The sequence below is a fragment of the Zonotrichia leucophrys genome, chromosome 13 (genome assembly GCF_028769735.1).
Source record: "Zonotrichia leucophrys gambelii isolate GWCS_2022_RI chromosome 13, RI_Zleu_2.0, whole genome shotgun sequence".
Classification (NCBI taxonomy): Eukaryota; Metazoa; Chordata; class Aves; order Passeriformes; family Passerellidae; genus Zonotrichia; species Zonotrichia leucophrys.
Window position 1 is genome coordinate 6,466,357 of NC_088183.1, and position 23,899 is coordinate 6,490,255.

The window sequence follows — 23,899 nt, forward strand, 5'->3', positions numbered from 1 at the left end:
GGCAGACCCTGGGCTCTGCTCTCCCACCCATAACATCCTCCAGAGCCAGCCAGCCTTGGCCTCCCCTGAAACCAGCTGAAGAAAAATCTGTCTGTTGTTTTTTTTTATTTTGTATTTCATAAAAAAAAAAACAACACAAAAACCGACTCTGCCTTGGCTGAGAACAGCTGCTGGACACAACTGTTCAGTGCAACTCCAGGGACATGATAATCACTGCTGTCAGTGTTAGAGTAAAAAGGAAACCCAAGAGCTTTCTTTGTAGTAGCAAAAGGACTGACACCACAAGTCACAGGAGGAGGGGAAAAAAGGTAAAAGTTTTTCTCAAAAATATAGCTCTGTGGTAAGAGAAGGGATGGCTGGGTGTCAACAAGGGGAAAAGCAGTTTATGCTCTGCTCTGGTCAAACTGCCTCCTCCACTTCCATTCCATTCGGAGGGACTATGAACACATCTCTGAGCCTCAGCAGGGCAGGAGGAGGCAGAAAGTTACACAACTGTTCTAAAAGTCACAGTTAAAAGAAATTATAAATTACTATTTTAAAAAAAAGTTGGAATTCTCCAGGTGAGCTTCCTTTTCCTCTCTTCTGTTTGATCTTCACCCATAAATCTTTAATCACAGGAATGCGGTACCTTTGGGGAGAGGAGTTAGAAGTTAGGGATGGGGAGGAGGAGAGCAGCCTTACAGCTGAGCAGAGCGTGGGCAAAGGCAGCTGGTCCACTTGCAGGTGGCTACAACATCACCATCCAATCCCATCACTTTTTCAAGCTGCCTGGGGTCAGCAGGGACAGACAGACACTGCCAGAGGCCACTCATCTCTGCTGTGACAGAGGTCAGCAACACCCAGGCTGGACATCTCAGCAGCTAAAGAGTTGAGGTCACACACATCCAGAGAAGCCAGCACACGGCTGCACGACCTTCCTCACACTGCTCCACTCCCTGGCCCTCTGATCCAAGGCCAGGCTGGCTCAGGGAGCTCTCAGAGGGCTCTTTTTGTCTTCCCAAATCTGGCCCAGGAGTTCTGAATGTGGCCAAGGTGACGCCGCTCAGGGTGCCAATGGCCCGTCCCCACAGGCCATGTACCTTCTCACAATCCTTCAGGATCAGCTCCTTTCTTCTTCTAAAATGGAAAGGGGAGAAAATTCATCAGCATCATTTGAACCACAGACATCAAGGACCCAGCAAAGCCAGAGAGGTTTCATGGACATGTCCCTGCAGAGGTGGCAGCCACCACAAGGAACATCCTGTAGTCTCCCTCTGTCACCCTTCAAGCCCTTGGGATGGGATGCAGAAGTCTACCAAGGCCTCAGGAACTCCAGCTTCTGCTGAGAATGAGATGAGCAGGCAGCTGGAGAGCAGCACTTGCTCCTTAGACAGGACTCAGTCCTTTGCCACCAAAGGGTCCCTGGGTTTGAGCATTCCAGGGAGAGGAATCTCCTAGGGCAGCTATACAGGGACAAAGCCCTTGAGCCACTCTAACCCCAGCCAAAGGTCAGTCTCCAGACTGGCCACAGTGAACTGTGGGCGTCCCTGCACTGCCAGCAAGGCCAGGACATGGCTCTGCTCACTTCTGCTGGGGTGAGCACCACAGCCCAGGGTGTGACACATACCTTCTTCTTCTTCTTGTGAACCTCAGCAGAGACATCTGCTGCAGGCTCCCCTTCCAAAGATGCTTTTTTGCTCTTCTTTTCTTTTCCAGTCTTCTTTTCTAGGAGTGGGAAATAAAAGCCAACTAAGAGAGGGACTCTGGTATTGTTAGAGGGAGCAGAGACTGGTAGGAGCATCTCCAGTAAGATTTCCATCACATCCAGACCTGAGCAAGAGTTCCAGAGCAGGAATTGGGTGAAGGCAAAGCTCTACCCACAGGCAGCTGCACCCAGGGATGTTTCCCCAATACCCCTGAGCCAGAGCAGCTTGATCTCACCATCTGTGCACACACATGGGTGGAGTTACACAGAATTCCCTTCTTTCCACCTCCTGCTGCCCACCTGCTCCAAGGAATTGCTTCAGAGCTGGTGTAGATGGGCACATGGCAGAAATGAGAGCCAGGGGAGCTGCTGACACAGGATGGACATGAGGTTCAGCTCAGCACAAGAGGCTCCACTCATCCCTGTTAAACAGCTCACATAAGGGCCAATAGACAAGTCTGTCTCCTCCAAAAATAAGGGCTGTGTCTCAGCAGAACAGAAACACCATCCGACCTGGCCCAGCCAATTCACATCCCCTCTCCCTATTTCTCTTTTGCTTTTCTTTCTACCAGATCCAGCACAAAACCAGCTCTGAATTGCAAATAGAGGCTGCACTGTAAAGAAAAAAAGGCCTTTGGATTAGGGCAGAGAGCAGGCCACTACAGAACAAGCTGCAGAAGGGTCAGAAGTGACAGGATAAGAGGAAATAGCCTCAAGTTGAGCCAGGGCAAGTTTAAGTTGAATATTAGGAAAAAATTCTTCACTAAAAGGGTTGTTGGAACACTGGAACAGGCTGTCCAGGGCAGCAGTGTGGTCACTAACCTTGGAGGCATTTAAAAGATGTGTAGATATGGTATGTGGGGACATGGTCTGGGGGTGGGCCTGGGTTAATGGCTGGACTTGATGATCTTAAGAGACCTTTTTCAAGCCACATGACTGATTCCACGAGGGAAGCAACCAAGCAGGAAGCCAATGGGACAGTGGGTGCTATCTGCAAGGCCCTGCACCTGGAAGTGCATCAGCTGCAAGAACCCATTGCAAACTAGGCCCCAAGTGTAGATGCTTACTTTTAGCTGATTTTTTCTTTTCCTTGCTGCCTGCCTTCTCCAGATCACCATCTGCTTTCTTCTTTTTCTTTTTGGGTGCTTCTTCATCAGCCTGCCCTTTCCGTTTCTTCTCCTTGGGCTGCCCCACAGCCCCATCCTGTCCCGTCAGCTTCCGCTTCTGAGACGTTTTCTGCTTCTTGTTCTCTTTGTCTTTGCTCTTGGATGTTTTCACAGCCTTGTCTGCTGTGGAGGATGGTTTCTTTTTCTCCTTTTCTTTTTTCTCCTTTTTCTCCTTTTCTTTTTTTTCCTTTTTCTCCTTTTTCTTCTTCTTCTTCACTTCCAAGCCCTCTGCTGTGTGCACTGCAGGGACTTGAGCAGCAGTGGTGACCTCAGTTTCACTCCCTGAGCTTGGCTGCTGTGGCTGTGGGACGGAGGGCAGGGCATGTGATGATGCTGGGGTCACTTGCACCCCTGTTGCCCCAACATTGTTCTCTTTCATGGCCAGGGTTTTCTTCAGTGAGGAAGCTTTGAGGCTGGCACGACCTGGCTCTGTTTTTCCTGCCACCTTCTCTTTCTTGGAGGCTTCTGTAGCTTCCTGCCCTGAAGAGGGGTTGTTTTCTGCAGAAACAGAGAAATTCAGGAAGCATTCATTACACAGACTAGTCACAGGAGGATGGAAATATGCATTTGAAGAGGAGCATCCAGTTCTTCTCCCCCAAAACAGCTAAACTTGTTGGCATCTGTAGCAGAGTCAGAGAAAGAGGCCTCAGTCTGAAGTGGGTGACAACAGCCACAACAGCTCTGGCTGTTTCACAAGATGGTTGAGCAGAGATGGAGCAGTCCTGCCCCAGGACACCATCCCCAGTGAGCTGGGGACTTCCCAAGGTGGTGGGGTCTCCACACTGCCTCCTGCAATCACCACCAAATCAAGCCCAGAGCCCCTGGGCCCTCCTGAGCCCCTATATAGATAGCTCTGCCTTCCTCAACAGCCCTTTGCACAATTTCATGATGTGCCCAAGGGACCAAGAGACCCTTCTGAACTTCTAGAGCCGGCCAGAGTTCATCTGAAGGTGCCAGGGTCACACCAGAGCAGAAGCAGCTTTCAGCTCCAAGTTTTACAATTTGCCAACAAACCAGGGAAAGGGTGGGACATTCTGTTTCTCCACAGGTTTTCTCACTTGCATCCCCTCCTCTGCTCTCCAGACATGCAGCAGAGCCCACACAGCCCAAGGGGAGGTTTGAATACCAGCAGATGTTCTTGAGGCAGTGTTTGAGCCCTCCACAGAAGCCAGCAATGCAGTGTGCACTGGCTCCAGGGAGAGCCCTACCTGCTCCTGTTCATTACTGTGGTTAAAGCTGGAGGAGGCAAAGGCACTGAGCCTTGCAGGCAGCCAGCACAAGCAGGGCTGTGCTGTGGCCAGGGAAGCCAGCAGACGGCAGCAGAGCTCCATGCTGGGGTTCCATGGCAGAGACACACTGGGAACAGGGCCCACCCTCCCAGTGCCACCCCCCTGTGCCAGCACGGCTTTGCTCCAGGGCCAAGCAAATTCCCAACCTTGCCAAAGGAGACCCACCTGCTTTGTGGTTTGTAGCCACCTGGTTGTCATCTGTGTCAGAGTCACTGCTGTCACTGCTTGAGCTGTCGGCCATGGCTGCCTTCAGGGAGCCCTTGGTGAGGGAGTTTGCAGCACTCACAGCTGCCTTCCCTGGCCCCACCTCACCCCCAGGCTGGGGGAGAACCGTCTTTGGTGCGTGGGGTGTTACTGGGCTCTTGGGGAGCACTGGGTAGCCTGTGAGGAGGGACTGGAACAGCACAGACACACTGAGGAGTCACAGCAGGGCAGCCTCCCACACACCAGACATGCAGCTTTGTCTCTGCTGCTATTATCCCCATACTTCAAGTGAAGGGCCCACCTTTGGCCACGTGTGGAGGCAGCCCTGAGAGCCCAGGGCTAGCAGGAGAGGGGCCAGCAGTGACAGACACCAGCTGAGGCAGAGGTTCTCCTTTGTTCTCGCCCAGCAAGGCAGGCAGGCTGGGGGAGGCTCCTGGCCATCACCCACGCACACTTAATGCTCTGCAGATGTGCTGCACGCCCTGCACGTTACTGACAAAGGCAATTTCATGGACATGGCTTAAGTTACAAACTAAAGTGGGGGAAAAAATCCCTGCTGCTGTTGGCACTGTGCAGCAGTTCTGGTTTAACCCTTGCCAGGCACCATATCCTGCTGTCTCTTCTCCCAGGAAAGGCACCATGAACCCTGGACCCAAGGCCTGGCTGCCTGGGGAAGCATTCCAGGTTCAAAGCTTCTCTCTCTCTGTCTTCTAAAGATCTTGCTCACACCACTGCACTGGGGAACCCCCACTTCTTTGCTGGCAAACCCACCCAGCACCCCATCTGCTATGGCTGGGAATTCAGTCTCTCAGTCCTATTTGGGAGCCAGCTGCAAGACCCCAGAGGATCCAGCCTGCTCAGTACCATACCTGTGATGCTGCATCCTCCTCCTCCTCCTCACTGGACTCTGAGGAGGAGTTGTGGGCTGGCTGGGTCTCTCCTGGTTTCTGCAGGGAGCCTGCTGGAAGAGCAGAGTTCCTCCTGTTAAACCACTGCTGCCTGGGCTGAGCTCACCTTCCCAGCACGGGCACTGCCACCAAAAGCCCTTCTGCCTCCAAAAACAGGGCAGTGCTCTGCCAGGCTGGAGAGGAGGAATGCCTCTCCAAGCACTGCCAACCTGCCATGGGGTAACAAAAGGCTGTCCCCATCCCTGCAGCACCAAGAGCATCTCCTGAAGAGAACTGACCAGGTTTGGAAGGATCCTTGGGTGCCTCCTCCTCCTCACTGTCGGAGGAAATGCTGCTGTCTGAGGTGTGCCCTGCATGAGTGGGTGGCACAGCCTGGATTGGGTGGGTGTCCTGTCCTGGCTGCCTGGCCTTGGCAGTGGAACTTCCTGGGATGGCAGTGCTGGCAGGAGCAGCTTTGCCCACTGGAACCGTTTGCTTTTGGCTGGAAGCAGCAGGGACCTGTGGAGAGGGAGATGAAATAGATCTGAAGGAGGAATAACTAACTGCTCACATCCATGAACTACAAGCATCAGCCCAGAGTAGATGGGTTTGCAGCACCTTGGCCCTTCCTCAGCTGTACTGCTGCAGTTTGTGTCAGTCAGCCCAAGCCAAGCAGACAACTATCACAAAAGGAAAGAAGCAGCCAGAGCCAGCTGGAAGCCAGGAACAGCAAAGGTACCAGGGCTGCCCTCTGCTCTTCTGCCTCATCTCACAGCAGGATCACTGTGGTCAGGACAGGGCAGCTCCCCTCTCTCCTGGCTCCATGAACACTTCCCTCAGCTGGGGACATGGCACCAGCCCCAGGCAGACCCATCTTCTCTCTCTCCCCAGGCAACTCCCCACCTTGGTCTCCTCCATCATTACCTTTCCTGCCAGCACGCTGTGCTCTGAGGCATCAGTGTTTGAGCTCTCAGACACTCTGCTCACTGCAGGGACAGCAGGGGTTTTTGTTCTCTTCCCTGAAGGCAGGCTGGCATTTGCCTTTGCAGCCACCATGCTTGAAACTGCAGTTACTTTGACATTCTGCTGGGACAGACTCTGAAAGAGATGAGAAAGAAAATCAGGACAGAGCAAACTTGGAGGGAAATGATACAGAGGCTTACACTAACCCAGCACTAAGACCAAAGCCTTTCCATCATTTTCAGCACAGCACCAAGACCTTTTGTTTTTTAATTCTCTCCTTTATAAATCAGTTCTGCCTCCCATAAGCCTCTGAGCAAGACCTCTGGCACAGCCAGGAGCAGAAATGAGGGCCAGCACCCCAAAAGTGCCAAAAAGCATTAGCTCAGCGCCCCAAAGGCACCTACCCTGAGGGCAGGCAGGGGCAATGTGCTGTGCTTGCAGGCTGTGAATCCCTACCCACTGCAGCACCAGCAAGTCTGCAGCTGTAAACCTTTGCAGAGGGGGCATCTGGACTCCCTGATGTCTTTTACACTCTAAAAATCACACAGCAAGAGTTAATTGGCAACAGAGATAAACAAAGACACCAACCACAAGGAAAAATCTGCCTCCAGGTCCACAAGCCAAAAGACAGATTAGGGGTCACATTAACAAGAGCAATTTTGTTGCCTCACATTTAAAACCTCCCATCAAACTTACCATAAGAGGGGTTAAAAATAGAAAGGCCAGGGGCATGGAAACAGGCACTGAGGACAGGGCCATGACACAAATGGCAGCAGAAGAGGGAGAAGGAGCCACGGGGGAGCACTCAGCCTGCTGGTTTGTGTTACTGACGAGGCTGTGTGAGCAGCTCTCCCCCTGCAGGTCTGTGACAAGCTGGGCCTTTGTGGGCTGACATTTCCCCCACACAGCATCTGCCCTGGGAAGGAGCAGGCCCTGCTTACTGTGCAGCCCAACGCCAGCTCTCGGCCCTCTCACACAGAGCTCAAGTTACAGCAACTGCAGGATTGTATAAAACCCCAGTAATATAAACATGCTGTACTCAGGGACTGCTCAGGATGGCTGCCTGCCCATCAGCTGGAGGGAGACAGCCTTTGCACTGGCCACAGCCTCAGGCCAACATGGGGAAGGGTTTCCTGAGTGCTCATAATGTCCCCTCCCAGCAAAGGCATGTGTGGGGTATGAGGTGTGCTTGGCCACCAAGGCCTGGGCTCAGAACATCAGCCAGGCCACCCCCATGTGGAACAGCAGCCATGTTCCTCAGTCAGTGGGTTTTTTTAATGTGGTTTCTTGGGCTCAAACTGCAGCACAAGTGCAGACGCCCCCAGGACAGCTTCACACCAAGGCAGCTCTGGCCCCAAGGAGCTCAGCCACAGCTCTGCAGGACTGGCATGGGGACACAAAGAGAATCCAGTGGGACAGCTGGGATCAGCTCCATGACACTCAGGGGTGCTCTTAGCACAGACATGGGGTCCCCTTCCCTTCTCTCCAGCTGAAAGGCAGCAGGACTGCTGTGCTACCCTCAGGGCAGATCCTGCCATCCTCCCAAGGCTCGTGGAAAAGAAAACCAAAATCTTCAGAGGTCTGTGAGTAACCAGGCAATGGGTTGTCTTGGAGCTACACAGGTCATGGAAAAACTCCTCCTGTAGGGATTTGGCTGCATTTCCAGCCTAAATTCCTGGAGTAGAACAGAGGGGACAGAGTCCCAGGGAAGGTCTGGGCTTGTGTGTCTGCTCACGCTCCTGTCAGAGCACTCACACTCTCCACTGCTCTCACACACTGCAGGATTGCTGTGGCTGAGATGTGCACTCAGAGCTGGGGTCAGCCAGACCCACGGACACAGCCAAGGAAACCCAATCCAGCCAAGGGGAGGCTGCTCTGCACTGCTCACCACGTGCACAACCACCACCTCCCAACCCCTGAGAGGGCAGCACTACAGCCCACACAGCCAGGGGGTCAGCAGCTCCTCACCTGGGAAGGAGGGACTATTTCATTCTCTGAATCTGACTCCTCACTGGAATCCTCACTGCTGTCCACAGCTGGTGGGGCCGTGGCTGGTGCTGAACTTGGTGCCTTTTTCACGCTGGTTGGTTGGGGCACAGAATTGGTTTTCACTGCAGGAAAAATGTAAGAGATTGTCACTGTGAGAAAGGATTGCAGGAAGAGTGTAAGAGATTGTCACTGTGAGAAAGGATTGCAGGAAGAGTGTAAGAGATTGCACTGTGAGAAAGGATTGCCCCTGCTCTCTGGGGCTGTCCACAGCAGGAGCAGCTCCACGTGCAGGGGAGAGTAAGAAAACCATAAGGATGCAGGTAAGGGATCCTGGCTACCACCAGACAACTTACCAGCTGCTGGAGGCTGTCCCTGTGCTGCTGGAGGCTCCTCTTCACTGTCAGATGAGTCACTGCTCCCACTTTCTGAAACCTGGCTTTTCAAGGTGCTCACCACTGCATTTTCAGGCTGCCCAGCTTTAGCAGCCTGGCTCAGGTTGGGAATAGGCTTGGGCTGGTCTGATAACCTCTTAAGAAAAAAGAAACACAGGCCCAGAAATGCAGTATTAGTACAGGTGTTGTTTAGGAGTTTAAGTGCAGTTTCAGCTCAGGTTGGGTTTTGTTTTACCCTAACAGAGCTGTTACTAACATTCTCACCATGCTTACTGTGTTATAAGTGGAAGGGGCTTCAGCCACTGCCTGGGCTGAGCTGCTGTAGATAGATCCCTCTGAATTTAGCAATTTCCTTCTGACAGAAAGCCCAAGCACATTTTACATGAGCACACAGGCTAATAGTGCTTGTAAGCTTCTAAAAGCAATTCTTTCTTGAGACAGAGACACTGGCTGAGGACAGAAGCACCGCAGCCCCAAGACTCCCACTCCAAGGAAGCCATTTCAGCACAACCTAGCCACAGTTCAGGGAATCAGTAGGAGCTGGGAAGCCTTGGGCCATCACACTTGCAAGATTCAGAGACAGCACTGGAGCAGCTGCAGCCCAGAGCTGCTGGAGAGACACAGGGCTGAGACAAGGGTTAGGCAGAGACAGACTGTGACTCAACTTGGAAGCTGATTTGTCAACAGGTCTAAGAATTTAGAAATCTCCAGACAACAAAACACCTCTGACACTCACTTGGGCTGTGTCTTTGTGCAGCACCTGTCAACACTCAAATGTTCCAGGACAGACCACAAGCCACTTTTCCTGTTGTGTCAGCACCAGGAAGCCACAGTCACCTGTGCCCCACGTACACAACTGCCAGGTGAGACTCCCTCTCTTCCTGGCTCCTGTCCAAGGGCTGCAGATCCCCCTCGTGCACACTGAAGGTCAGTGGTGGCAGAGGAGAGGAAGTGCTTGTGGAATGATGTGGGAATTTCCTCCCCTGCAGATACTCCCCAGGCTGGCACTGCTCTGCAGCCGCTCATTCACTCCACTCGTGGCTCATCTCCGGGCTGCTCTGCCAAGGAGAACATCGTGCTTGCCAGGGCAGGGAGGCCCTGTGTACCCTGCATGTGCTGCCAGCCTGCTTTGGTGCCCCATGAGAGATTCCTGCCCAGCTGCACCATCCCTGCTATGCTGCTAATGCAGTGATACCCCCACAGCCCACAGCGGAGAGCACCAGCCCTTTGGGAAGATCAATCCTACTGAGCTTCCTGGCACAGCCCTGCCATGGGCTGCCATTGGGGCACTGTTTATCATCTCCAAGCCAAACACGAAACAGACAACAGCATCTGCATGTTTATCCCATTACAGAACAGCTCTCTGAACGAGCCAAGCACATTTTGACTGCTTAGAGAAACAGAAACCTCCACAAGTGCTTGGGGAAGGGGGGACCACAAACCTCACTTCTCTGTTTTGTTTTGATACCAGTGAGTCACAATCTCCAGGAGAGAGGCCAGCTTTGCATTGCTGAAGAGACACAAGTACTTGAAGCAGTCAGAAGAATTCACACACACTGCTCTGAACGTGCTAACTCCTCTCTGCTGTTCTGAACACTGCTGTGCAAGGGAAGAGCTTCCCAAGATTAGAGCCCACTGAGTTTTAAATGCTTCATAGCAATGGTCTGGCTTCTCCCTCTATGTGGATGCACAGCACAGGGCTGCTCCATTTCCTAACTTAGCAATGGAGTGGGAAAGAGCTGCCACGCAGGGGCATCATAACACACAGAAAGAACACAACAGAAACCACCATAAGGTTTACACAGCCTCAGAACTTCCTGGGAGGCAGCCAAGGTCCATCCATCCACATCAGATGCATGACAGTCTGAGGTGGGATCTGGCCAACAGCACAGCCAAGTTACATCCAGGGAGCAGGTAAACCAGGCAGAGAGCTCCTAACAGCTTGAGAGTCACAGGTACTGAAGTTACTCAGAGAGGAGGAAAATAACTCAAGAGGAAATCATTTTTCCTGCTCCCTCTCCAGCCCCCAAAGCAGGAGCTGCCTGTGGCTCAGTGAGTGTGATGACTCAGCTCCCTCACAACCCATCTGCCACTCGCTGGGTCCATTTGCATCCTGCAGCGCTGCATGACAAGAGGAGGAACAACACTGAGCCACGTGTGCCCAGCACGTTGTAAAATCACACTCCAGCACTGCCTGTACCAGCACTGGGACCAGCACCTCAGCTGTGCCACAGCCCAGCCCAGGGGCAACTGCCACCTGCACAGGAGGGGGAACAGCGTTCAAGGAGGAAAAGAGACCCTCTGTCTCTTGGGAGATCTGGCCTCTCCCCACGCAGCCTGCAGTCCAAGATTAAAAGTTGCTGGCACAACTTCTGTCAGCACAACCCACGCGGGTTTTCCTGGGATGCTCAAGGAAGACACGGGTTCCCAACACATGGATGCACGTGTACCTCACACCCACTCCTTGTAAACACAAGCCAAAGCCTGTCTATAGAGGGCTCAAGTGCCACCTTTGGCTCAAAACACTCAGGAAAGAAGCAGCAGAGCAAAATTAGCAGTTCCAAAAGAAAAGCAGCTCACAGCATCTTTAAGATCAGACTGTCCCCCATCACTATCCTGTCCCCCCAAAATATGCAAACACCTTGTCAACTTCTTTCACTAAATATTCCTGAGTCTTCAGGGGTAAACATACCAATTAAGCAGTTCAATTTAGGCATGATGTTCATTTTAATTGTGCTAATCCACCCCCACAGGGAAAGATGAAGCAGCTTCCAACGCTCTGTATCTGTTTGGATCTTGCACAGAAGCCAGAGGAAGTTGCAGGATACAGTAAGTCAGTGGTTAGCATATGCCCAAGTAGCAGATGGTGAGGAATGAGCTAAGAAGAGTTTGACTGGGAGGACAGGACTGTGGACACAGCTAAGCCCAATGCTTTATCTTCAGGCTTCACTCGTGGTCCCTGCCTGTAGGCTTCCAACAAGGGAAGGAACAGCCTGCATAGCAAAAATAGAGCTCCCTTGATGACAAGCTCTTCCTTGCTGACTCTGGCTGTGGAGGGGTGCATGTCAGTTTGCAAGAGGGAAGATGCTGAAGTGGTTAAATCAGCAGGTAAAACTTGCTGTTGAAAGCTTCACAGAATCAACACCAGAGGACACAAACCTACCCCAGCACATAAACCCTGCTAAAATGGACAAATCTCGATGGTTTTACAGAGGGACTTCATGGCACAGCTATCAAATAGCTACTCCTGTCACCTAGAGCTGAATCTTCACATAAAATCAATCATGCAGGAAGAGAGCAGCACAGAGCCAACTGTGAGAGAAACATCCCCCTCCACCCACCTTAGCAGACCAAGGCTATTTAGACAAAAATGCAGAGCCTTGCTGGCTCCTGCCTGTCAATAGTCAAAGGATGTGTTGACAAAGAGCCTCCCTGCAAGGACACGTGAGGCTCTACCCCCAGCTTCCCTTGCAGACAGCAAGGCTGCATCTCCACAAGACTGCTTTCAGGGCACTTTCTGAAGGCCCCTGCAGCTCAGACTTGAGGCAGAAGGTCTCAGTACAACATGTCTAGGGATGCTCTCAGGAAGCATTGTACTCCTGTACTCTCAGGAAGATTTGCACTCCTTTGAGTTTAATCATCTGAGTCCATTGTGAGCTCCCAGTCCTTCTCCTTTGGTTTGAGAACTCTGACCAAATCCCACAGGAGAGCCAAGACCAAGATACCTGTGACCCTGCACACAAGGCCACTCCAGAGGGGCAGGAGTGAATAGCTGGTATCAAACCATTTGCCTCTGGTACAACTGTGTGAGAAGAGTGAGGCTGTCCTTGCAGAAACAAGGTACACAAGATCAGTGGCAGCATTTAAGGGATAAATCCTTGTCTTGCACACTCCATGCCTTGGCACTGGGCTGAATGCAGCACCTACCTTCTGGCTCATGGGCACAGGGGGATCCTCCTCTTCACTGGATGACGAGGCAGAGCTCTCCACTGGCTTTATACTTTCAGCAGGCTTTGTGGGAGCAGCAGTCTTTCCCGGTGAGGCTTTAACCTGCTTGGGCACTGTTGGTTTTGATGCTGCCTTCCCTGGGGACACTGGAAGTGTTTTTGCTGGAGCTGCTTTGACAGCTGGTGTAGGTTTCACTGGCGACAGGACGGCATGGGAGGATTTTGGAGGTGGCTTTGTCTGGACAAGACATGAACAGAGTGAAATAAGGCAAATCCCACAGCAGCATAGTTCATTTGCTCAGACTACAATCAAGGGAAGAAATTTCAGAGCCCCCCCAAGAAAGGCAAACCCTGAAGGAAGATTAGTGACTGGCAGGACACAAGGAATTCTTTCATCTGGCTTTTCTTCATCAGTCTGCTGCTACTACCAGTTCCCCCAGTGAGGTACAAGGCAGCACTTTGCACTCTCCACAGTAGGGAAGCTGAGCTGCACTACAGTTTGACAAATTAGACACTATTTATTGCAATTTATACCTGAGAAGCAAATTCCACCATGCTAATTTGCCCCTTCAGGTGGGAAAAGAATCACTGGGTTTTTTTTTTTGTTTTAAAAGTACTGATGGATTTTTCTAAGAAAGGCACAATGGGTTGATTAAAGCTCAGAGCAAAGACACGGAGGTGCCTTTTAACACCTCACGCCTCCTTCCTCCCACCCCCAACATGACTTTGCTACACACTACATGCATTTACAAAATTTTCTTTTCACTGCAGTTCCTAGCCCTGAGAGGCACGCAAGGAGAGGGAGGATCTCAGAGAAGGCACTTGGGTTACCAATGGACGTTTTTCATCTTCACTGTCTGAGGAACTGCTGCTCTCTGTTGTGTCACTGGGCTGTGCAGCCCTGGGAGCTGCTGTTGATGCTGGTTTGGCATGGCTTGCTGCCAGGGCTGTTGGCTTCACTGCATTCTTCTTCAGGGACACTGAAGCAGCAGCAGGTGCACTTTTCACAGGTGCTGCATTAGACCGCACTGTTTTCACAGCCGGCTTGGCCTGGGAACAGGGGGAACAAAAGGGAACAGGAGAAACAGGTAACACCTTGGAAGAAAATAGTTGAAAGCTCTAACTGCATGGAATCTGTTTTAAAGCCAGCTACCTTGCTAATTTTGACCAGGACAGGCTTTTTCAGACCCATAAGCCGTGGTTTATCTGAAGCAAGTCACTTTCTCCATGGACTGCCTGACTACAGCCATCAAATTGCATACTAATCACCTCCTACAGATCCAAGGATCTCCCTCAGCCTCAGGCACTAGAAAAAACTGGAACAGAATGGTTGATGTCGGCAGGGTTTAGTGGGGCTCTCAGCCACACAGCATGTGCTCTGGTCTTGGGGATCTCAAACACCCAAGGTAAGGGATGCTGTCAGGATTCAGCACAACAGCATTTCCTCTCTTCTTCAAAAACAGGAAAGTGATTTCCTAGGGACAAAGAATCCATGCTGGAGAGGTTACCTGGATGGCTGGAATGACCAGCTCCTCCTCAGAGGATGTGTCCTTGCTTGATTCCTCACTGCTGCTCTCAGCCCCAGCTGCCGGCTCTGAAACACAACGAGATGTCACAGCTGCTGCCTGCTCTGGGCCCCCAGAGTGTGATGCTAATGTGGCTTTTGAAGTCAGGGAAGCAAAACAAGCCACAGAGAGGGCTAAGGGGATTTGCAGGGAAGGGGACCTAGCCTTGCTGAAAACATCAATAGCTTGCTGGGAACAGCTTCTCCAGACAAATGCTGGCCCACAAACAGCTCTCCTTGAGTGCAGGCAGAGATGGGAAATGCTTCCTGGCTCCCCTCTGACCCTATGGGGTGCTGCCCAGCCACACACAGCTCCCTGCACAGGCACCCAGCCTGGCTGGGCCTCCTCTGGATAAGAGCCAAGAGGAGGATCATTTCCAGAACTTCAATGATCTATTTCTCACCCTCCTCCACCAACACACACAGACACACTTCAAAGCATTTAAAGATTTCCCTGAAGACTTCAAACCCCAAAACGAATCACTTTGCAATTGGGAATAAAGAGAAAACACTGAAGGGCCTTTCCATAAAGCTGAAAGTATCAGTAGCATTAGTACTGCACCTCCTCTGGACATGCTACACTGTTAGCCCCCACCCCTGGGTACGTGCTGGGTGCTGCCAGACATCTTAGCACAGGATCTGCTGCTTGAAATGGGAGCAGGCACGCAGCATCCATCCCACGGAGCTCCAGAGCTGGCTGCTCTGCAATGTTCTAGCAGCCTCTCCAAGGAACAAGCATCACTCTGAGCTTTCCAGCAAGGCAGCTGAAAGGAACAAGCTGAAGGCACGTCTCTGATCCAATCTGCAGCAGAGCTGGAGCTCACACACATCTACACCACCCTTCAGGCTCCTTACCCGCTTTGGGGGATGGGGCCTTCGCAGTCGGCGTCTCCTCTTCCTCCTCGCTCTCGGATGAGGAGCTGCTGCTGCTGCTGGAACTTTCTGGTGCTTTGGTTGGTACTGGTGCTTTGCTTTGTCCTACTTTGGCCACAGCTGCTGGGGCATGTCCAGGCTTGCCAGGAGCAGGCAGTTTCTGGGCCTTGGCTGGGGATGGAGCTGCAGCTGGGGCGTTGGGCTGCTGCTTGTTGGAGAGCACAGTTCTGTCAGCAGCAGAGAGCCCCTCTGCTCTGCCTGCTGGGGCAGCAGCCTTGGCAGGGGAATGCAGGGAGTTGGCAGCTTTGCCACCCACCACAGCTGCTGTCACCTATGGGAAATAAAGGCACTTAGAAGGCTACACACAGATGAGGAGCTAAATGATTACCTGTAACAGCAATGTGGCAGCAAGGTAAGCCATAGAGCTCTTCAGGGCAATGTTTGGGGGGCAGATATCTAAGAAAAGGCTTATGGCAGCATAGGAGGGTCATTTAAACAGGATTTCCACCCCAGGACACAATTCTACACATGCTGAGGAGTCTGGGACAGTCCTGGCCTCAGAGTACCACCAGCCTTCACAGCCAGGAGCGTTGCCTTACCGTCACTGCACCTTTCCCAGCCAGATCTTCTTCTTCCGACGAGGACTCATCTTCCTCACTGCTTTCTATATTCACTACTGAGTTTGTGGCCAGAGGAAGGCTGGCAGCTGCACAGGAGAGAGCCACAGGGCAGCTGTGTCAGTGTGTGTCTCACACCAACACGGTCTCTGGTTTCAGGAGGGCCCCAGCAGCAGGGCAGGGTCCCACACCTGACCCCACACCATCACCACTGCTGTCCCCAAGACAGGCAAGGACTTTGCTCCTCCACCCCACCCCTCTCCCAGCCACCAAGACAGGGAATCTGTCAAGATTTGCACTTTTCTAAATGCTGATCTACAGCAGACCAGACTGATCTGTGAAAATGTATCAGACAAGTTTTTGTTAGACTCTGCAAGCCAACACCTCCCACATCAGCTGCACCCAGGATCTATCCCCACCTCAGACAGAGGGCATTGGCCTGCCAGGCCAACTAGCAAGACCTTCCCTGACCCATGAACAGGCCTGCCTTTGCTGGCCCAGCACACACCTGGCACCAACTAGAAGGTGCTCCACAGTGGGCAGAAAGAGGTTCCCAAAGCTTCATCACCCAGCACAACACCCATCCCTCCCCAGTGAATCATAACAGGTTTTTTCTAGCTTCAGCAGACATCTGTGCTCCTCAGAAACTCCACATGAGAAGGGGGTGCTAAATTAGTTGTCCTATTTTTCTGTGAGCACAAACAAATAGCCATCACTTAACAAGCATTTTCTCCAGCCAAGCAAGCTGGGCTGCTCCTACACAAGTCTCCAGTCCTACTCTGTCAGCTCCAGGGACATGAAAGGCTCCTACCATTTGCAGCTTTTGTCTTCTCTTTCTCATCCTCTTCTTTCTCTGAGCTCTCAGAGCTGCTCACGGGATCAGGAACTCTGATCTTTTCTGGGATCGCTGCCTCCTCATCACTCACATTTCTTCTCTTGGAATTTGGTGGAGTTCTGAGGGAAGACAATAGGTGTCAAAATGGGGAAAAAATATCTTGAACAAATTAGAATATAATTATTCATTTACTCTCAGATCAGGCTCCAGCCTAAGAATAGGCAGTGTAATCTCTCTACAGAGGAATTCCTAAGGGGGTGGGAAATACTTCTCTAACCTCCAAGGGACATCTCCAGTACTCAGTAAAGTGCCAGAGCAACATATTCCTGCAACATTCAGGTAAATACTGAACCTAGATGATTTTTCTGTGCCCTAGGCAGACTCCTTATTACTTCAGCAGAGTAATAAAAACACAGTCAGGTTGGTGCTGGATAGAAGGCATCCTACAGAACAAATTCCTTCTCCAGGGGCTACAGCCACAACCTCAGAGTAAGTGCAGCCTCAGGGTAGGGCAGATAACTCCAAAATACCAGGTCCTGGTATTCCAGAGGGCCAGGAGAAGCCAATCTAAAGGGTACAAAAGCCATTTGAACTTGGGCACCCAAGTCAAAAGGAAAGCCAGGATGCAGAGAGGTTTAAGAAAGGAAGTGGCTGGAGCTACAAAAGATGTATTAGAAAAAGAGGAGAAAAAGAACACATAAGTATTAAACACTTAAACTGCTCAATTGAGTTAAAACACGAAGTTGGAGAATGATACTTCCAGGCTCTAAATCCCACCTGTACCAGAAGAGATGATGTGGCTCAAGTTACCCATGTTTTCATTTGAGAATTAAAGACAACACATTTGCTTTATTACAAGGGTAACACTGGGAACAAGCTGGTGTGACTCACACATGCAATGCTCCTCAGCCCTGGGACACACAGTTATCAGAAGCAAATATCCTCACTTCTGGGCCAGTTTAGCCCATTTTATTTGTTCATCTGTTTTAAAAACAAGATTAGTTTAACAATTTGATGAGTAAAGGCTGTGCTTGGTGTCAGAGTGTTCTGGCAGCACAGCTGTACAGCAACTTTTGTGCAAGCAGGCTAAACCAAAGGCACGTTTGCTCTTGGAAAGTCCTGTAACTACTCCAATAATCTTTTAATAAAGCAACAGGGCAGCCCACACAGGCAGCTCTGATCCTGCAGCACCATCCTGATCCAATGGCAGCTGACAGCACAGCACAGAGTGATGGGAGAATTTGCTGTGAGTGACCAGGAGCTCAGGGACACCCTGTGAGGGGAAGAAATGGTGACTGCCAGCACTGCCCCTGTGGCATTCTGGATCATCTGAGGCCTGCAGGGCTCAGGCTGCTCCTAGGGCTGTGCTGGACCAGCTTTCCCCAGCTCCCAGGCACCCTTCCATCCCCTCTCTGCATCCTCCAAGTGTAAATGCAGCTCTGGAGGGAACTGTGGAACTGCAAATCTCAGCTTTAGGCTCAGTCTGGAAGAGTTTCTGGAGAACAGCACCAGGGGTGGCCCTGGTGAGAAGGGCAAGAGCCACAGGGTAGATTAAGGAAGGACATTTTTGGGCTAAAAGCTGAGGAGCAACAGGATGTGATAAAGACAGCTCACTCACAGGAGCACTCCAGGATAAAGACAGTGGCCAACACACCCCTCATTGTGACTCCCAACCAGGCAGACCAGGAATAACAGATGTCTTTGCTGGGCAGGATCAGGACAGAAGGGTGATGCTGAAGAAAGAGGAATCAAACCTGATGCAAATGCCCTGTTGTCCCCCAGGTTTAAAGGCAACAGTGTCTGGGAGGGTTTGCTGCAGCAGGCAGGATAAGCAGCTCGTGGGAAGGTCACCATCAGCACCCAGGAGAGCAACAAACTGGGAGAGGGAGGAACTGCAAACCCATTTCTATGCTGCCACATTCTCATGTGGATCCAGCCTTTCTCTAGCTCAGGTATGGAAGACCAGAGCAAGGCACAAGGCACTGAGCAGAAAACACCTTTGAAGAAACACTTCCCAAGGCTGCTGACATGGCCATGCTAAGGAGATCCTCACTCCAGAGCTCCCAACTCCACAGATTCCCAGACAACCCAGCACTGAGGCTGCCACAGCAGCACTCAACATCCAACCAAGGCACAGGGTGGGTGCAAACACCACAGATGGGAAGGCTCCCTCCTGCAGACCTTCAAAGGGGTGTTTGGAACATGTAAGGATTGGAAAGGACAGGCTGAAACCAAGAGATTTCCTCTGAGTCACATCATCTGTGATCTAAGCCAAGGTTTAAGTCCGTGTAAGAGCTCTGGCATTTCAGCACCTGCTCAACTCCTCTGTTCTCGGGTCAATAATCCTGCAAAGCACGTGGCTTTAAAAAGAAAGTGAAACAGAACTGGAACAGATTTCTTACAGTAAAGCATGACTCTGAGCTCCACAACACTCCAGCATCAACCAGCACAAACAGCATCAGCTGCTCAAAACTAAAGTAACAACTTATCTCCAAGCTCAGAAGATTTCAAACCAGCATAATCCTGAACATCTGAAATGAATTGCTGTGAAATCAGAGGTTAGGAGAAAATTCTACTGAGCACAGTTATCACCAGAAATCCTCTGACAACAGAGAATTCCAACAAATAGAAATCACACATGCCATGCAGCCTAGACGTCAGCACAGTCGGCAATCCATTTGATACTCATTCCCTCCTGTGACTTACTTTTCCCAGTGGGTAAAGATGTCCTCGAGAGAGGTGGAGAAGGAAGGGAGCAATTTCTGTGAAAGCAGAGCGAACACCAGTCAAGCACGGCACAAATGCGACCCAGTTTCGGGATGTGCCCACCGGGCAGAGCAGCGACCGCGGGGCCCATCCAAACCGGCCCAGAAAACGGGACCGCGCTCCCGGCACACACCTCCCGGTGAACCCCTCCCACTGCCCGCCCCGCGGCACCCAGGGCCGCGTGTTTCCCCGGAGAGCTCTCCCGGAGCCGCACGTGTTCGGGGAGCAGCAGCTCCCCGCTACCGGAGCCTCTACCGGGCGGGCTGCCAGCGTTCCCCCCGGCCGGCTAGGGGCCGGGCCGGCCCGCGGGCACCGGGAGCGCCCGCTGGGTGCCGGGACACCACGTGGGTCCAGCACGGACCTGCGGGCCGCTGTGGGGCCGCGGGTCGGCGGAGCGCCCGGCACCCACGTGGCGCTGCCGGTGGTCGGTGAGGGCGCGAACCGGGACCGGGCCGTGCGGCCCCGCCGAGGCCCGCGCTCCGGGACCGCGCCCCCGCTGCCTCCCCCGCGGCCCGGGCTCCCGTTACCTGCTCGCTCTGCGCCTGCAGCTCCCGGGCGGCCCGCGTGTAGCCCCTGCGGAGCAAGTGCTGGTAGATGAGGGCGAGCAGCTCCCGCCCGCCGCCGCCGTCGGCGGCCATGGCGCGGCCCGCGTGCCGCGCCGGAGAGACGCCACTTCCGCTTCCGCCGCGCGGCCCCACGGGAAACGTAGTGCCGGGAGTGCCCGGGGGGCGCCATGTGGGGGGACCCAGCGGGGAGTGGTCTGGCACCTCACGGGGGTCGGCCCGCGGGGGAAAGGGGGAGAAAGAAGGAGGAGATCACCCCATGGTGTCTGTCTCTCATGCCGCCCCGGTGGGAGATGGGGGGAACGGAAGGGCGGGGGGTTCGCCCCATGAGGTTCTCTCACACCCCCTCGGCTGGGGACGGCGCCAAAGAAGAGCGGGGTCCCCTCACGCAGTGCCCGCAGCTCGGGCGGGGTACGGTGAGCAGGGAAAGGGCGGCCAGCCCACGGCGGCCCCTCCACCGCCCTGAGGGGGATGGAGAGCAGGGAAAGCGGGGTCTCACCCCATGGCCGGAGCGGGGCCCGTCACAGCCCGGGGCGGGAGATGGGGGCGAGGGAAGGATGAGCCGCCCTCCAGCGGGGGTGGCACACCGGGGCTGCCTCAGCAGCACCATATGTAATTCTATATATTTCAGAGCAGTTTTCCCTAAGATTCATCCAAAGTGCTCTGAAGGTGAATCCTCAGAGCTGATGTTGAGTGGAATAGCGGATTTGTCTTTACAAACAAGCTGTGGGTCTGCTGGTAGGTAAAGCCAGCTCTGGAAGGCGAAAGAAACAATGGGAAGGATTCCACTGATTGGTGAATGGAAAAAAAGATATTTGCTTTTACAAATAAACTTCAGGTTTGCTGATAAACGAAATTAGACATTGAGAGATGAAAGAAACAATGGGGAAGAAAACCGTCTAAATTCCTTAAGAATTAAATATTAAAAGGGAGGGTTATACATTAGAGGAAAATCTTCGGTATCAGGTGTGTCAGGGAGTCTGAACCTCTCAAGTACCTCAGCCAATGGGGAAAGAGAGGAGGGAAATGCAGCTGTGAAATTGGGATAAAAAGGAGGCTGCATGCTCCAGAAATTTGAGAGATCCCAGGGGAATGCCCCATGGCCTCTCCCTTTATTTGAATAAAGCTAGAAATGACTCCTCTGTCTCCTTTTTGAACATAAACCTCTGGTGTTTGTGGATTAATTTTCCTAACAGTGCCGAGTGGACTTTGAGGTGCTTGGAAGAGCCACACTGGCGTTTGTGGGGCTTAAATAAGCAAAGGGGCAGAGGGAAGAAGCTGCTCCTGATGCAGAGCAGCTGCTGGAGAGGGGCCTGTGAGGGAGGGGCTGCCCCACCAGCACCCCTCACCCCGTGCTGATACTTTCCAGGAAAAATCTGGCTCCCATCACTTTGGCAGGGGTTTATTTTTGGAAGGTTTAATAATGTCCGTGGTGCGCTTGTCGCTCATTCGAAATACAGACCCTGTATTTGTATTCCTGGGCAGGATTAAATATAAAACTGGCCTGGCTCCAGCTGGCTGCTGCACCAAACGTCTTTGACACCAGCACGGTCCAAGGCTGTAAAGGCACGGTCCAGGTGGCAGTTTTACAGCTCCTGTAAATGAATCCCAGCCCTGGACAGCCCTTTCTGGGGCTGACCTCCCCCTGCTCCAGCGGTCACTGCAGCCTGGTGTGAGTGTGGCCTCAGCACACACCGTGATGGGGTGGCTGAGCCACGAGCTGTCCCAGCAAAGCTCTGGCTGCTCTGAGGTGACATGAGTCACAAGGTCTCAGCTGGTGGCCTGGTTTGTGGCCCTGCCTGGAGAGGAAAAGCCAGATGAAGCATCTCAGAGCAGAGAAGAGAGAAGGATGTCTCCTGGGGAGGCTGTGGCTGGGGCTGAGCAGGCAGAGGCAGCCTGAGAAAGTGAGGCTGGGTTCAGATGGAGCCCCTGGAGCCCAAAAAGAGCTCTGTCTGCTGCAGGGATATGGATGAACAGCCTTGGATCTACTTTGACATGGTCTGGAATGGTTCTATACCTCCAGGAATTGCTCAGTTTGCTTTGTTTATTTAAAGAAAAAAATCCCAAATCTGAACACTGACACCATCTAACCCTGGTGATTAGAGGAGCTGCTGCCCTGGGCTCAGGGTCTCTCCTGGGCAGCAAGACTCTCCAAACATCTTGAGACAAATGTCAAGCTATTAATGGAGGCTTGTGTGGTGCAGGGAATTGCAAAAGCACTGTTTGGGGAGGTCTGGACAGAGGGTGGGTGGGACATTACGCACTTCAATAAAACCTGGAAGGGAGGAAGGTGGATGGGCACAGATGGGAGGAAACGCTTTCACAAGAGACTGCTTGAGAAAGGCAAATAAAGGATTTTAGAGTTCTGAGCACCCAAAGGGCTTGAAAAATTGACTCCATTTTCCCCCTGCCCCCACCAAGTATCTCCTCACTGATCTGCCATAGTTCAGGGTCAGCTGAGTCCAAAGCTTCATTCCCTCAAACCACGAATGCGTTCCACAAACCTCAGTGCAGGGCCTGGGAATAACACAACCCACTTGAATGAAGAAATCTGAAAAAAAAATAAAATGTGTGCTGCACCACAATTACAGGTAGAGGAGGTATTTGAGGTGGTTAGTAAACATGTCAAAAAATAAATACAGCTATTCAGTCAGCAAACAGCTGCATGATTATAACCAGGAAAATCTACCCCAGCCCAAAACCAGCTGAGACCCAACAACACGCGCTTATTAAGGAGTGGTATTTTATTTTGTGTGCACATTTTTTGGAAGAAGGTTGAAAATATTTTGCCCACTCTTTATTTTAGGAAGGTGAAACATCCCTGGTGGATTTCAAAAGCCAACCTCTTGGGTATGTGTTCTCCATGCCAAGACACTGAGTCACGAAGGGATCGGAGGAAGCTGTTGGAAGTCCAGACAGGATAAAACAGCTGTAATTGAGGAGCCAGCTCAGCTCAGTCTGCTAATAACCACACAGCCCTTCCCTGCCCTCAGCCTACAAGCTGAGGTCTTTGCTTGCTGCCACTTTCACAGGCTGCCTGGTTGTTGCTTGGGGTCAAACTTGTCCACACCTATTCCATTCTGAATGACTGCTTGTGTCCCAGCCAAGCCTGGGGTCAGGAGTGTGCCTGCAGGCTGGGGAGCTCTGTCCTTGCTGCTTTTCCCCAGCAGGAGCTGAGAGCCCCCAGGCACGTCTGCAGGACCCTTGGGCTGGCAGGGACACTGCTGCTCTCCAGGCTTCAGGTCTTTGTCCACCCTGGCACATCATGTGTGGTAGCAATGTGGGACACATCTCCTGTCACCCTCTTTCCTTTTGTTTGGTGCACGTGGGGTTGCTGATGCCTGATGAGGGCTTGCAGAATGAAGGGACTGTGATCCATAGGGATCACAGGGCAGGGTGGTACACAGCATGTGCAGGGTCTAGATGTGGGAAGGTCCCAGGCTGTTTGCCCAAGGAATTTTCTGCCTCTGGCTGCTGGTGTTTACATCATGGTGGTGGAGCAGGGACAAGAGGAAAAGTGCTGTGGGTGGAGCAGGGACAAGAGAAAAGGTGTTCTGGTGAAGCAGGGACAAGAGGAAAGGTGCTCTGGTTGCTCCTCAGCTGCAGCAGCTCCTCACCTGACATGTTTCATGGCTGCTGATCCCATCCAGAATGTGAGCTGCAGGCACAATGCTCCTTCTGCCTCTGCTCCAGAGTGGGGTGGGATGAGTGGCCAGGGACAGGACCCTTGTGACTCCAAACAAGTAACTCTGATGTGTCTCATGGGTCAGAGCATTGGCTGAAAGTGCAAGTAATGTTTAGAAGGATAATCTTCAGCTCAGTTCGGAAGCTGAGCTGAATTTCCCTGCTAGGAATGCCCTGTCAATAGAGCTTGGAGCCCTCTGTCTCCTGGAAAGAGCCCTGGGAGCACCACCTGGGCTGAGCAGAGACAGGAATGTGGAGGAGGTGGAGATGGGGCAGGACAAGGTGCAGGAGGTGGATGGAGATGAAAGGTGTTGAGGGACAGTGAGGAGAGAAGGTAGGAGCATGGGCAGGGAGAGGCACAGGGGGAGCAGTGAAGGGACAGAGAAAGGGGTTCTTATTTGCAAGGGAAGATGAGTCAGGGAAGGGAGGAACGAAGCAAAGGAAAATCTGAGGAGGGCTGAGAAGGAAATGACAAA

The 23,899-nt window shown here is 52.3% G+C and overlaps 1 protein-coding gene across 3 annotated transcripts; it reads right to left on the reverse strand.

Annotated features, from left to right (window-relative positions):
• Positions 1–86: 86 nt before the first annotated feature.
• TCOF1 (treacle ribosome biogenesis factor 1) lies at positions 87–19,847 on the reverse strand. 3 transcript variants are annotated; one of them, XM_064725079.1, is made up of 18 exons: positions 19,704–19,847; positions 19,117–19,172; positions 16,387–16,529; positions 15,558–15,664; positions 14,941–15,289; positions 14,030–14,115; positions 13,353–13,571; positions 12,502–12,759; positions 8,536–8,710; positions 8,162–8,304; positions 6,155–6,328; positions 5,530–5,749; positions 5,213–5,304; positions 4,305–4,533; positions 2,752–3,348; positions 1,607–1,704; positions 1,080–1,116; positions 87–628 (listed from the first exon to the last, which is right to left on the reverse strand). In XM_064725079.1, exons 1-17 carry the CDS (start codon positions 19,812–19,814, stop codon positions 1,084–1,086), a joined length of 3,090 nt encoding a protein of 1,029 aa, XP_064581149.1. In that variant the 5' UTR covers positions 19,815–19,847; the 3' UTR covers positions 87–628; positions 1,080–1,083. The 3 variants fall into 3 exon arrangements, with proteins under 3 accessions (XP_064581149.1, XP_064581151.1, XP_064581148.1); XM_064725081.1 differs by having other exon boundaries at positions 87–1,116; positions 5,213–5,301; XM_064725078.1 differs by having other exon boundaries at positions 87–1,116.
• Between the last annotated feature and the right edge of the window lie 4,052 nt (positions 19,848–23,899).

Coding starts and splice junctions, on each gene's coding strand:
- TCOF1 (XM_064725079.1), bottom strand. CDS start 19,814: ATGGCCGCCGACGGCGGCGGCGGGCGGGAGCTGCTCGCCCTCATCTAC. Junction 15,290..15,557: donor CTGGGAAAGGTGCAGTGACG/GTAAGGCAACGC, acceptor TATTTCCCATAG/GTGACAGCAGCTGTGGTGGG. Junction 5,305..5,529: donor CAAGGATCCTTCCAAACCTG/GTCAGTTCTCTT, acceptor CTGCTCTTCCAG/CAGGCTCCCTGCAGAAACCA.